We start from the raw sequence: 12,638 nt of genomic DNA, 5'->3' as shown, positions 1-12,638 counted from the left end.
AGAGACCCCACCCCCCGTGAGACGGACCGCGCACAACGGCAGCTGCTTTGGTGAACAGGAGAACCCAGGTGAGGCTGAGAGAAGCTCGGCAGACCTAGAGTGAGCGCCCACGGGGGGAAAGGCTCCAGGGAGAAAACAGCGGCGCTGCTCGCGGGGCGCAGACGCCTGCAAGCTCCCAGGACAGGTGGCAGCCGGACCGGCGGCCGGCTCGGCAACGTTTCACTCTCAAGGGGAAAAAAGCAGTAACACCCGGTTAATAATTTATTTTTTATTGAAATTGTTGAATACTTTATATTACAGTAAATTTGATTGGAAAAAAAAAATGAGGAAAGAAATCAATTTTAAAAAATACTCATGTTGAAATCATATAAGCCAGCCACACTGAGTACAAACCAATGAATTCTGTAGGGCGGTTTGCCTTTCAGTATATGACTACCACTGAGTCTATGTACAATTCTAGAATAAGAGAAAGTCATTCATTAAACACTTCGAGAAAGGAGCCGGCGGCGGTGGGGAGACGGCAGTGCTCCCCGCCCAGCCTGCAGCTCGGAGGCCCGGCCTCGGCCGCCCCGCAGCGGGAGCCCAGGGGCAACGCCGGGGGCGAGGTTCCGGCCCGTCAGCTTTCATGCAATTTCCATAAGCCACGCACTGTGCAATTTAAGGCTTCTTATAGGTCAAATGGTTGAAAAACACGTTTTTTCTTAAAAAAATAAGCACAGTAATGGTGGTATCATGAGAACCTGAAGGCGGGAGACCTATAAAGTCGTCTCCTCTGACATCTCAACTCACAGAATCAATCTTTGGGTAGGTTGTTTGAATTCACCAGCCAGCGAAAGAAATACTGATTAAGTGTGCTCGGTGCACCTAGGACTTCAGATGTCATGCAAAAGCTGCAGCCGTTACAGACTAAAGGCATGGGGCAGGTGAACCCTCCAAAGCCTAGGCACTCGGGGACCCCGTACATGCGTGTGAGCGCGCGCACGTGCGGTGCCCGTAAGAAAGAGAAAGCCAAGAGGAAAGAGACACAATGGAGTATTCTAACTTAGAGGATACATATTGACCAGTTCAAAATCTCATATGAAATCGTCCCAGCACCGACAGCTCCCCTGGGCAGCGGATGGTCAGCACATCCCCCTGCCGCCAGGAAAAACCTGTGGGGTGGTTTGTTGTGGTTTTTTTTTTTTTTTTTTTTTTCTTCACAAACCTGAGTAATTGTAAAGTCAATAAATAGGAGGAGAGAACTGAATGCTAAAATATAATGGCCACCCCCCCGGGCCTAAAGCAGCACGGGTTTTTCTCAAACAGAGCCCCGTCCCCGACGCGTCTGGCCCGGGCGCGATATGAAGCGCGCGGCAGCCATGCTTGTAAGTGAGGACGTGGGACAAAACCCGGGGCCCCAGCACCACCCTTTGGCACCTGGAGTGACGCCTCGCCCGTGGCGGGAGCAACCACGGACGGCGGTGCTGGGGCTCCCCACCCTCTCCTCCTTCACAAAAATTCTTCCCTTTTGGAACAGTTTCGTTAAAGGCAAAAATGAGAGAAGCATCATTGAGCTGAAGTCTTATTTGGTTGAAGGTGCCTGGCGGGGCCACGGCCCACGTCCCCTGGCGGCACCGGGAGCTCAGATGTTTAGGAGGTCCTCGTCGCTGTCGTCGCTGTCGTCGTGGAAGGACACCAGGCGGCCGGGGGTCCCAGGCTTCAGCGCTGCAGCCCTGGGCAGCCCCAGGCACCCCTTCTCGCCGCTCACCAGCCCCGCCCGGTCGTCCCGGAACATCTTCCTTGGCGGGATTCTCACGGGGTGGGTGCTGTCGGCCCCAATCCCTCTGCCCGAGTGAACCCGCACCTCTGGGATGGTCAGGACCTCGTCCTCGCTGTCCTGGTCATCCCCGTGCAGGGAGGCGAGGGCCTCGGCTTTCACGGCCTTGGTGGCGATGTGGCCGTTCTCCTGCCCATCCCTCCCAGGCCGGGGGCCGGGCGCCTGGATCTCTTCCATCAGCCACTCGGTCTCATTCTCCTCCACCTCCTCCTCCTTGCTGACCTGCGGGACAAGCAGCACGTGGGGCCGCGGGAAGCCCGCCCGCTCCTCCAGGGCCCCCCACAGCCCCCCAAGCCAGGGTCCCCTCCACAGCCCGCCAGAGAGGCCGCCGCGTCCCGGGGCCCCGGCAGGAGGAAAGGCGAGGGCCGGGACCGCAGCTCCTGCGGAGGCCCGACCGGCAGGCAGCACCCGGGCGGCGGGGCGGGGGCGGGTGCAGAGGGAGGGGTGACCGGGCGCTTGGCGAGGTGTGGGGCAGCCTTTAAAAAGTGGTTGGTCATGAAGCTCCAGGAGCGTACTTATGCCCTCTGGCCCCAATAATGCCACTTTTCTGAAAATTTATCTGAAGGAAATTATCCAAATGCCAAATGCACCAAAACTTACACTATCACATATACTTCTTTAGCCAAAACAAAGGCAGGAGCAGCCTAAAGCTGAAACGCTCTGAGGAAACTGGCCGTCTCCACAATGAGAAAAACTTGAAGGGAAAAAAGACAATTGCGTGTTTGGGTGAAAAGCAATTAACGCTGCCCTGGCCGGTGTGGCTCAGCGGTTAGTGCGTTGGCCCGCTCGCATTCGTTCCCTAGTCAATGGCACGTACCCGGGGTGTGGATTCGAACCCTGGCCCAGGCAGGAGGCTACCAATCAATGTGACACATCGATGCTTCTCTCTCTCTTCCCCTTCCACTCTCCCTAAAACTCAATGGAAAAAATATCCTCAGGCGAGGTTTATGACCAAAAAAAACGAACAACTGATGTTTTTCCATTTTCTATTTCAAATAAGTGGTGATGGCGTTTCTCGTAATCACTGACTGACAGCACAGCCACGCCCACAGCCGGACACCGTGGGGGAGGGAAGCGGGAGGTTACCTTGGAGTATTTGTAGGACACGTTCGCACTCCGTCTGCAGCAGTTGGTTAGTGTATTCATCACCGTTTCCCTGCAAAAGACCAGTTACTCCCGTGGAACCAGCAGGGCTCCCAGCTCTAAGGGAGAAACTGCACCCTCCCCCCGCACAGCCCGAGGTGGGGTGCACCACACCCAGGATGGTGGGGTGCGAATCCCGTTCAGCGGCCAGAGCACTCGGAAATCAGCGTGGACTCAAATCCTGCTCTACCTCTTGGCATCTAGAGAGGCCTAGAGCAGGTTAGCAAACACTGGTGCCGCCTCTTTTTCAGAGATGAACATGACTGGGCCAAGCCGTCCCAAACCCAGGGCTGCACCGAGACCGCGTGGCCAGGCGACACCCCAGGCCGGCTCACGCCAGGTCCTCTGCTTGCCTCTGGCTCATTAGCGGACGAGAGAGGCCGGGAGCCCAGAGCTGGCCCGCTCCTCTGCCCCTGGGCCAGGGCTGACCACCCACAAGGCTCCCAGCTGCATGCTGCAGTCACGTGTGACGTGGAAATCCGGAAAGTCACACACAATGAGTGTCGAGCCCTTGCACCCAGCAATGCGGAGCCAAGAGGATGGTGCCCTACCTGGCACACAGCAGGTGCCTAATAAGTGATTATTCTGACAGGAAGGAGGGGGAAGGGAGGAAAGAGTAGACCGGAGGAAGTCTGCTCATGACAGGTGTTCAGCTTTCTGCCCATCTTTGGACACCTCGTCACAGAAATGCAGATATTTATAAAATGCCACTGGAGACCACTCCCATCGTTTTAACCTTAGGCTGTTGGTTGCTGCTGGGTCCCCCAACAGAACTGAACCCAAGTTGCGATTTGACCACTGGCCGTGGGACCCACCTGCTCCCCCCGCTTACCGTCTCTCCTTTTTGTAGAGAAGCAGGGTCAGCAGACAGCCAGTGAGCGCCACCAGCAGCAGGCTGAGGACCGCGCCGACGGCCTGGCTCCTCTCCGAGAGCCCCTTGCGCTCCTGCGTGTCCTCCCCAGCGTCCTCGCCGTCAAAGCCCGCCCTGCAAGAAAGCCCGTCAGTCAGGGGTGCTGCTGCCACAGCGAAGGCCTCGGCAGCCCTCAACTCAGGGAGTGGCTGTGACTGTGCCAACGCCACGCGGGACGTGGGATCCACCAGACACGGAGACCACATGGGCCATTATGAAGGAAACGAGAAAGCTGGGCTTTGAGGGACATGCTCCTCAGTCCTGCTGGTCCCTCTGCAGACCTCAGGGCACAGAAGCAAGGACTTGGAGGGACAAGCTGGCCAGTTATCTCCCAGGACCCAGCTGTCCAGATTACAGCCCAGCAGTAGTCTCTCCCTCCCCACGTCATCGCTGAACACAGCCTGTGCTTCACAGAGGTGGGGGGGACACCACGGGCATGGCACAGATGCCCCAGCCAGCCAGTCTCCATCCAAGCCTGTAACTCCCAGGAGGCCACGCTAGTGACGAACACAGTTGTCCAACTGGCTAAGATCTCACAATCCCTGCCCATGCATGAAGAAAAGCAATGTATTTCCCTAACGTGAAATAGTCAATGAAAATAACTCATAGAAAATTAGAATCATCTTCAAGGCCTTCCCTTTCTGCTCAGAGAACAAGACATTGGTGTAACGACCTGGCACTCCTGGTCTTTCGGGCCCTCAGTCACTCAGGGCCACCAGGCCTACAGAACAGGATCAGGCACAGAAAGTCCCCCCCATCCCGAGAAGGCAGGCAGCAGCCACAAGCAACACCTGGTCTGCTCGGAATAAGAGACGGAAACTCAACAGGCCGCACACATGTAATGAAGTTGGATGCTGAAGAGGCTGGCCGTTCATTTAAGAAATTATTTAATTCAAATAATTGGGGTCAGAGGGCAACCGACAACTTGACTACAGAAGGGTAACGGCTCTAATCAAAATGCAGCTTTGTGCCCAATAACCTGGGTTCCAAACCATCAGGGAATGAGCTCAGGTCCAGCCGGGATGCACCTGTTACCAGCTGCTCAGGCGGGGCCGTCACCACGCATGGCCCCGTGGAGCGCGCTGCAGACTCTGCCCTCAGAGCCAGAGAGAGCTCAGCCAGGGCCGCCCAGCCGCTCGGGGACACCACAGATGGACCCAGGGCCTGACGGCAGAGGCTCCTGAGCCCTCGGGTATCCATGTTTTCATTTCTACTTTTGGTTTCTTCTGTGATCCATAAATTATTCAGAAGTGTGATTTAGTTTCCAAATGTATTTCTATTTTTCAGTTAATTTCTTGTCATTGGTTCCTAGCTTAACTGCATCATGTATGTTTATATGGCACTGTCTAGAAATTTGTTGAGACCTGTTTTACATCCATGTTCCTGGAAAATTTAGGACAAGGCTGACTTTTTTTTTTTTTTTTTTTTTTTTTCTGGGCTAGCACCCATGGAAAGTAAAAAACAAAACTGATCTACTGATTTAAGATCTCAAAGATGTGATCTGGACTCCCCTGGCCCGGTCCCCTGCTATTATTTCCTGCTGACAGCAGGATCCCTTTTCCAAGGATGAAGGAAACATCACAGGGCAAGACTCAGTTTTCTCCTGGTCTTAAGTCTCAGGCCAGAGAATGAAAAGCTTCTGTAATATGATAATGTGGATGAAACAGAAAGACAATAAATCCATGAGAAGAGCAATTTAAAACCCTTTCCTTGGATGAGGGGCTCTAAGGTGGCAGCATGGCTGGGCCAAGGAACAAAGGCGTGGGCAGGAGAGAGGCAGGTTCCCACACAGAGGCCACAATCTCCCTTCCCTCACCAGAAGGCCCTCAGGGGAGACAAGTAATTTTCCATGAAAACCTGGCCTATAGCTGATTTCCAAGATCCGAGGAATAAATTTCTATTTATTCGAGTGTAGAAAATACTTCACTCAAGTTAAAGTGACATTTGCCACATAATAATTTGTACTAAAACACAAATAAAAGATTTTCTAGGAACAAAGATGCGATAAGGCCCCCACCTCCCAGGGGCCACCAAGGACACACATTGCTGGAGGAAGACAGGAGGAAAGAGAGGCACTCAAGGCCCACCCAGCGTGCACAAAAGCTGACGCTACTGGAGGTGCGGGTAGGGGACAGTGACAGGGAGTGGACCAAGCACAGGATGGGATGTGGACCACTGCTGAAGCCAGGCGCTGGCTATGTGGGGTTTACCTCTATCACTTCTCTGGACTTTGTTGACGTTTTGAGTATTTTCCACAGTAAAACACTGGGTGGAAAACACATGCACAAACTTATGCCTGAGCTAAGCTTTGAGAGAGGAGGTGGGGGTACAGTTGGTAAGTGTCTGTCCAGAGAGGACAGTGACTGACAGCAAGCTCCTGCCAACGCCAGGACACCACACTTACTCCAGAGGACACACGGCAGAGGTGTACCAGGAGAAGAGGTACTGGCAGTCGGCAGTCTCGTGGCTGAACTCGGGGATCCCCTCCTTCACCGTTGGGTCACAGTGGAAGAAGATGGTGGAAGAGACCGTTTTTGTCTTGTCTTTCCCACACGTAGAGGACGAGGTGAACACCACATCCAGATCGCCATCTGTCAGAAGGGAGGCGGACACAACCACGGCAATGTCACCATCAGCGTTTCGGGAACAGGCTGAGTTTAGCTTTTCAGAGTTTAATATATAAGTTTGCAAAGGCTTAAAACCAGGCACAAGGGTCCTTCCTCAGATGTCCCGTGTGTGCTCTTCACGGACCACCCGACACACACTGTGGAGCCCCCGCCGTAAGTCGGCGTGAGACCTGAACCTTGTCTTGGAAGAGGTCTGCTTTCGTTCTCCGCCAACGATACGATCTGGAATGGCAGCTGGCCGGGAGGTCACCAGCCAGCCAGCCAACCAACCAATCAATGAATCAGCCAACCAGCCAGCCAATCAACCAATCAACCAGCCAACCAACCAACCAGTCAATCAATGAATCGACCAGCCAGCCAGCCAATCAACCAATCAACCAACCAGCCAGCCTATCAACCCAGCCAACCAACCAACCAAACCTACCCAATGGAGCCTCGATAAAAGCCTGGCCATCAAGGGGCCGTGGGCTCCCCTGGTTGGCGATACTCAGTGCCTGCTGTCACCCACTGACACTGGGAACGAAACACGTCCTGATTCCACAGGGAGAGAACAGCAGAGCGTCGGGCTCCCCCCTGAGCCCCGCCCTACGTGCTTCCTCCCTGGGCTGACTTTAACCTATATCCTGTCGCTGTGATGAACTATAACTGTGACTAGCAGCTCTCAGTGAGTTCTCTGTCCTTCTAGTGAATTACCGAACCTGAGGGTGAGGATGGGAGCCCCCCAAACTGGCAGCTGGTGTCAGAGGTGAGGGGCCTTGTGTGGATTCAGCCCCCTCCACACTGCCGGCGGCTCGAGCTGTTCAGGCAGCCACAGCTGGAGGCCAGGGAATTTACGTGTGAGGCGGACACGTCCACAGAGGGGAGCCCTGGGGCCCAGGCTGTTCAGTTCACTCAAATGGATGCATGTAAGGCAAGAACCAGACCAGGGCTTTGCTTTAAAAATGTGAGATTTCAACTGAAGGGGGTTGAAAATTTTAAAGCTCTTTCTTCAAGGAAGTTAAATGTGGAACAACCATGGAAAAGAGCAATTACCTTGGATGTAGTATTTGGTTTTCTCTGAAGTTCCAACTTTCCTACTGAAGTGTGGGTCATTCGGTTTAACCTGGCATATGTTGGCTCCATAGCAAGACGGATTTTGGGAGCTTGTGATGGACGAAAGCTGGATTTCATACAGGTACTTGTCCCCATTAGTTCTCATGTCCCCAGAGGCGCTGAATGGCCTGAAGAGACAGAAAAGATGGCCATGACTCTGGCAGTCCTTTAAAACGCCCTTTACTACAGACCCAAACTCCTGGGAGCAAGTGCAGGGCCGCAGGCCGCTCCCGTTCTCCCATCTCCCGGCCTGGGCGGCACATCCTCAAGCCCACGAGCCTGAAAGGACTCCGGCGGGCACCACCTTCCATCCCCATGGCCTCTGCCCCTGGCTCGCACTCTGAGCAGGTGCCTTCCTCGAACTGCCCAGCAGCATGCCCACCTCACCCTGCCCAACACAGCCAGTCACCTCGGCCACCCGACCCCAAGGACCCCCCCAGTGACACTGCAAAGAAACTGGTCATTTTCCCAGAAGTTGATAAGCCCACAGATTCCCTGATCAAAAAGAGTTTCCAAAGCATTTGGCTTCGGCCCCTGGGCTTATCATAAAGTGAGGGGGGAGGAGCGACTTTATTTTTACACCCGAGAGAATTCGCCATCTTTAGTGTTAAAACTTAATAGCTGAGCGATGCTTTCCCTTGGTTGAAGCAAACTATGCCGACCACCTAGAAACAGTAACTAAAGCACACGGCCTGTGTATCTTGCCGAGCTCCCCGCCAGGGAGGGATCTGAAGGGCTGGGTTAATCTGGGATACGTTGCAGTGCTCAAAGGAAAATGTTTCACTCACTTAAAATAAATGTCTCCAAGGCTGACGCTCCTGCCGTTGACCGGGTTGGTGACGGTCCCGTTGACCATCTGCACCTCCTGTGGCTTCACGGCGCAGGCGGCCCGCGAGTCCCAGCTGAAGTGGTAAGTGCAGCGGTCCGCGTCAAACCTAGGGGCGGCGCAGGGGCCGGTCACGCCCAGCAGGCCCGGCTGCGGGAGCTGCTCAGGCACTGGCAGCACAAGGCCTCCGCCCGAGGGCACTCCTGGCTTCAGGGCTCCAGCGTCCATCCCCAAGGGCCTCGGGTCCCCACGGGGCCCCCAACGCCGAGCCTCCGCCTCCCTCCCTGTGATGGGCACCTGCTGGCAGCTCTGGCTCGGAAAGCTATTTTATGCCCTGTCCTCAAGGCCATCACAGGCAAGAGAACCAGCTAGGACATCAGCAAGGTGAAAAAGCAGGCAAGGGTCCAATACAATTTTTTAAATTTAGAAACCGCAACGTCTAAAAGCTGAAAAAAATTTGCTCCTAGGTTTTTGAATTTTTATTTGACAAGCATTTTGGACTCATAAGCTGATTAAGCCTGTGGACAACCGACAATTCCTGAGTCTTCGCTTTTCCAAGCCCAGCTCCGGGAGGAATCCTCTGTACGTACGTGTACACACACACACACACACACACACACACACACACACACACGGACACACGGACACACGGACGGACACACACGCTCACACGCTCCCTCTGCTGGCCAGACCTTTCCTCACACCGGATGCAGAACTGCCTGGAGAATTCTAGCACATTCCAGGAGCATCCCAGGTGCCAGCCCCACCTGCCCATGGGCTCCAGACTTGAAGACCGGCCTTGCCTGGCACCAATCCATGCCCCTTTGGTTCTGTGACTTTCAAAGACGGAGACCAGTTAAATGCTGCCTCACATGGTTGCTTCAGTCTAGTAACCGTGTTCCCCACACATTTTCCTTGAGGGGAGCAGCCTTGCACACTACAGGACACCAGGCAGCCCTGCACCCCCACCCCGGCCCTAAGTCTCAGTGCCAGTCCCCTCCCTATCATGACCATCTACACGCTCTCCCTGCTCATTCACAAGCCCCAGGTGAAAAGCAGAGGGAATTCTGAGGGGCTCCATGGTTCCCCTCGAGGCCCCGACACCCTCTCACCTCTTGAAGGCCGGCCTGCCCACTGTCTTCGCACAGCTCAGTTCTATTACGGTGGACACAGTCTGGTTTTCACCACACTCGTCACCTTTTGAATATGTCACAATGATTTTGTCATCTGAAATACACAATAATTGAAAAGATGTTACTTCTAGTGCATGATAAAACCTTCAAAATCAGAAGCCAAAATCTACACTAAGGACGGGACAGTGGTTCCCTCAGAACTCACCGTCTCTGTGTCAACAGCTTCGAGTGAAGTCAAGTCACCTGTGGTTCAATCACTCAAGTCTAACAAGCAAAGGTTCCACTAATACACCCCCACTGCTCCTGAACTAAGCAAGCCCTACCTGCTCCTCTACATAACAGAAGGTAAAACCTCACACTCAATACCAACTGCGAGATGAATTTCCTATTAACACTATTAAAAAGAGCTTTGTTAGTATTTCCCAAATTGTTAAGACATTACAAAAATGTACCCCTGAATGGCCTTTACCAAGTGCACCTGTCCAGCTTTCCCCAATAAACGCTTGCACACACACCGGTAGACTAGCCACTCAACCCCCCTCGGGAGCGAGGACTCAGAGGGACCCCACACATCCTGCCTTCCTCCTGGGAGAGGAACCTCCCCAAGAGGGCTGGACACTCTAAACACCCAGGCCCAGACCTGCCGCCTCAGGGAATATAAAATAGCCCTTATTTCAACATCCCAGGAGTTGCCAGAAGGCCTGAGAAAGGGTCCTGGGGACAGTACCTGGAAGTTTCATCCAAGGTCTGCGGACCCCTCCCGGCCACTCAAGAGCACCCCGCCTCCCACTCTGACGCAGCACCTGCACCACGTGACAGGACCCCGGCCTTACCTACAACGTCCAGCTTCTGTGTATGCACCAGCCCCAGCACTTGCACGTCCCCGGATGCGCTCTTTTTGCAAATGCTGGCTCGGTCAGAGCAGTCAAGGGGCCCTTTGTATATTTTCTGACACAAATTTATGTAGTACCTGTGAAAGGACACAAGGGCGGGGCAGGGGACAGGTCAGCCTCAGCCCTGACTCACTCGGAGCAGCTCTGTCTGCTACTCAGAAAAAGCCGTCATTCTGGTAACGAAGGAACCGCAGCACCTTTGAGAGCAGCACTTAAACAACTTTTCAAGTAAAGACAGGACAGAGTCCCTACTGGGCAAGGGGCGCCAACTGCCAAAAGGGGTAAACCCTGAGACGTATGCGGTTCGGAAGGGCTTTGGAGTGGGGGCAGATAGCAGCTCAAATCCTAGTGCACTGCTCACCTGAAAGGCGACTTCAGTCCTCCAACTCCATGTCCCCTCTGAGGGGAACACTTGAGGACTGAAAGCACCTGGCAGAGAGCGGGCACCCTACACCTGGAGCTGGCACCCTACACCTGGAGCTGGCACCCTACACCTGGTGCGGTCGGTACAATTAACGCACCTCGGACCAGTGCCGCCTAAGGAGTTCATGCCGAACAGCTGGAAGAATAAATACACCTTCCAGGAACCAGCATCTGACCCACACAAGTCAAACGGAGCCTAACCGGTCAGGCCAACAGCTGACCGCGAGCTGCTTTGGTTTCTGCTCAGCTCCGCCTTCTAAACCATGCCTGATACCCCTGGGCTGCTCCCAGGGGCACAGAAGCACCCAGGCCAACCTGAGGACCTGGAGGGGACCATCACGGGCCCACCACTGTCACGAGAGCCTGGCACAGCTGGCGAGTGGGCAGGTACTCACGAGGCCCCGTCGTGCACAAAGAACCAGGAGCCGGTAAGGGAGGACAGCAGCCGTAGGTCATAGGTCTTGTGGCCCTGGATGAACCTGCACTCCATCTTCTCTGGGGGGCAGACCACTTTTGTCTTCCACTCGAATGTCACCTCACACCCACGCGTCTCGCTGAAGACCTGTGGCCTCCCGATATCAGCCTCCTCATCGCACGTGAAGATGATGGCAGACGTCCGGTGGCTGTTTGCTGGGAAGCGGCGGGCGGGGGAGCCATCAGACCACACACGGCTGTGCCTCAAGCTGTCCTCAGGCTCCCCCGGCCGCCCCATGCTACCCCAGCCGGGCCTCGCTTTGTTTCATTCACACGCATCTCAGCCCTAAACAGACCAGTGTCCCCCACTGAACCCCACAACCTCACAGCGCAAGCACAATCCCCAAGGACAGGTATTCAGACTTGATCAAGGCACCAAAGGTACGGAAGACTAACCCGCAATGACCTGAAAATGTTTGACTGTCATTCAACAGGCCAGGAAAAGCATCCTGTCACAATGACCCTCAAAACTAAACTTCAATAGTCCCTGGAAAATTGAACACTTATAACTCCTTATATATATACCATTCTGATGCCTGATCTCGTACAAGAATTACATAACTTCTTATGCATTCCTCTCATCTTGCTTTCCTTGGGCACTCACATCAGACGGTGTCACACACATTAGTAGGACTCTCTCACATCAACGGTGTCTAAGCCTCACCGGAGTAAGGGCACTAAGTTGGGTCCACCCTGACGCCCCCAGCTTCTGGCCCAGGCCTGCCACAGAGCACAAAGTCGATGGAGGAGCCCACAGCTACTCCTGATTACAAGCAGTCATTGTGCTGAGGCAGGAAATTGAGTCACCAGTGTTGGCAATGGGCGTGGGGACACAAGCCTCCCAAGCTAGTGAGTGAGCCTCACTGACCGCCCAGCATGTGCCTGTCAACCCGGCTGAGGTCTACGCACGTGGTACTTACACTGTCTGCAAAACCCCCACTCGTGGTCTCGGTCGTAGTTGGCGGTTGTCGCACACCAGAGCCTCACCCTGTTCTCCAGGACACATTCGTCGTAGCTCTTCCCGTTGAGTATGAAGGGGAATACACAGGGGTCACCATCCTCCGTTTCTGGAAGGAAGGATATCGGCATAACCCAGGTTGCCCCACGACATGGGCTATGCTCTGCAGGGTGCGGTGACCAATGCCCATCGAGGGTCTCCCACAGAAGGGGTCACCCCAGACCACCTTTGGGACCTCCAGCCTCCTGCCACAGTATGACACGCAGGTCACGGGCCAGAATGTGTTTCAGGCCTGAGCACCTGCTCCCAGGGCTGTCAGGGCCTGACGTCCATGGTTCAATCC

General features: G+C 54.5%; 1 protein-coding gene across 1 annotated transcript in view; it reads right to left on the bottom strand.

Annotated features, from left to right (window-relative positions):
• Positions 1 to 253: 253 nt before the first annotated feature.
• Positions 254 to 12,638, bottom strand: part of IGF2R (insulin like growth factor 2 receptor) — a 96,082-nt gene continuing 83,697 nt past the window's right edge. Inside the window, exons 39-48 of the mRNA XM_087817729.1 lie at positions 12,258 to 12,404; positions 11,259 to 11,493; positions 10,381 to 10,517; positions 9,527 to 9,641; positions 8,377 to 8,523; positions 7,529 to 7,716; positions 6,274 to 6,460; positions 3,792 to 3,944; positions 2,903 to 2,972; positions 254 to 2,038 (exon numbers count right to left, since the gene is read on the bottom strand). Coding sequence (XP_087673855.1) covers positions 1,622 to 2,038; positions 2,903 to 2,972; positions 3,792 to 3,944; positions 6,274 to 6,460; positions 7,529 to 7,716; positions 8,377 to 8,523; positions 9,527 to 9,641; positions 10,381 to 10,517; positions 11,259 to 11,493; positions 12,258 to 12,404 — 1,796 coding nt within the window. The 3' untranslated portion in view covers positions 254 to 1,621. The remainder of the gene's footprint in view (positions 2,039 to 2,902; positions 2,973 to 3,791; positions 3,945 to 6,273; positions 6,461 to 7,528; positions 7,717 to 8,376; positions 8,524 to 9,526; positions 9,642 to 10,380; positions 10,518 to 11,258; positions 11,494 to 12,257; positions 12,405 to 12,638) is intronic.

This window comes from Miniopterus natalensis, chromosome 5 (genome assembly GCF_054644295.1).
Source record: "Miniopterus natalensis isolate mMinNat1 chromosome 5, mMinNat1.hap1, whole genome shotgun sequence".
NCBI lineage: Eukaryota > Metazoa > Chordata > Mammalia > Chiroptera > Miniopteridae > Miniopterus > Miniopterus natalensis.
The sequence above is the reverse complement of the archived record's forward strand: the minus strand, read 5'-3'. Positions and strand labels throughout refer to the sequence as shown.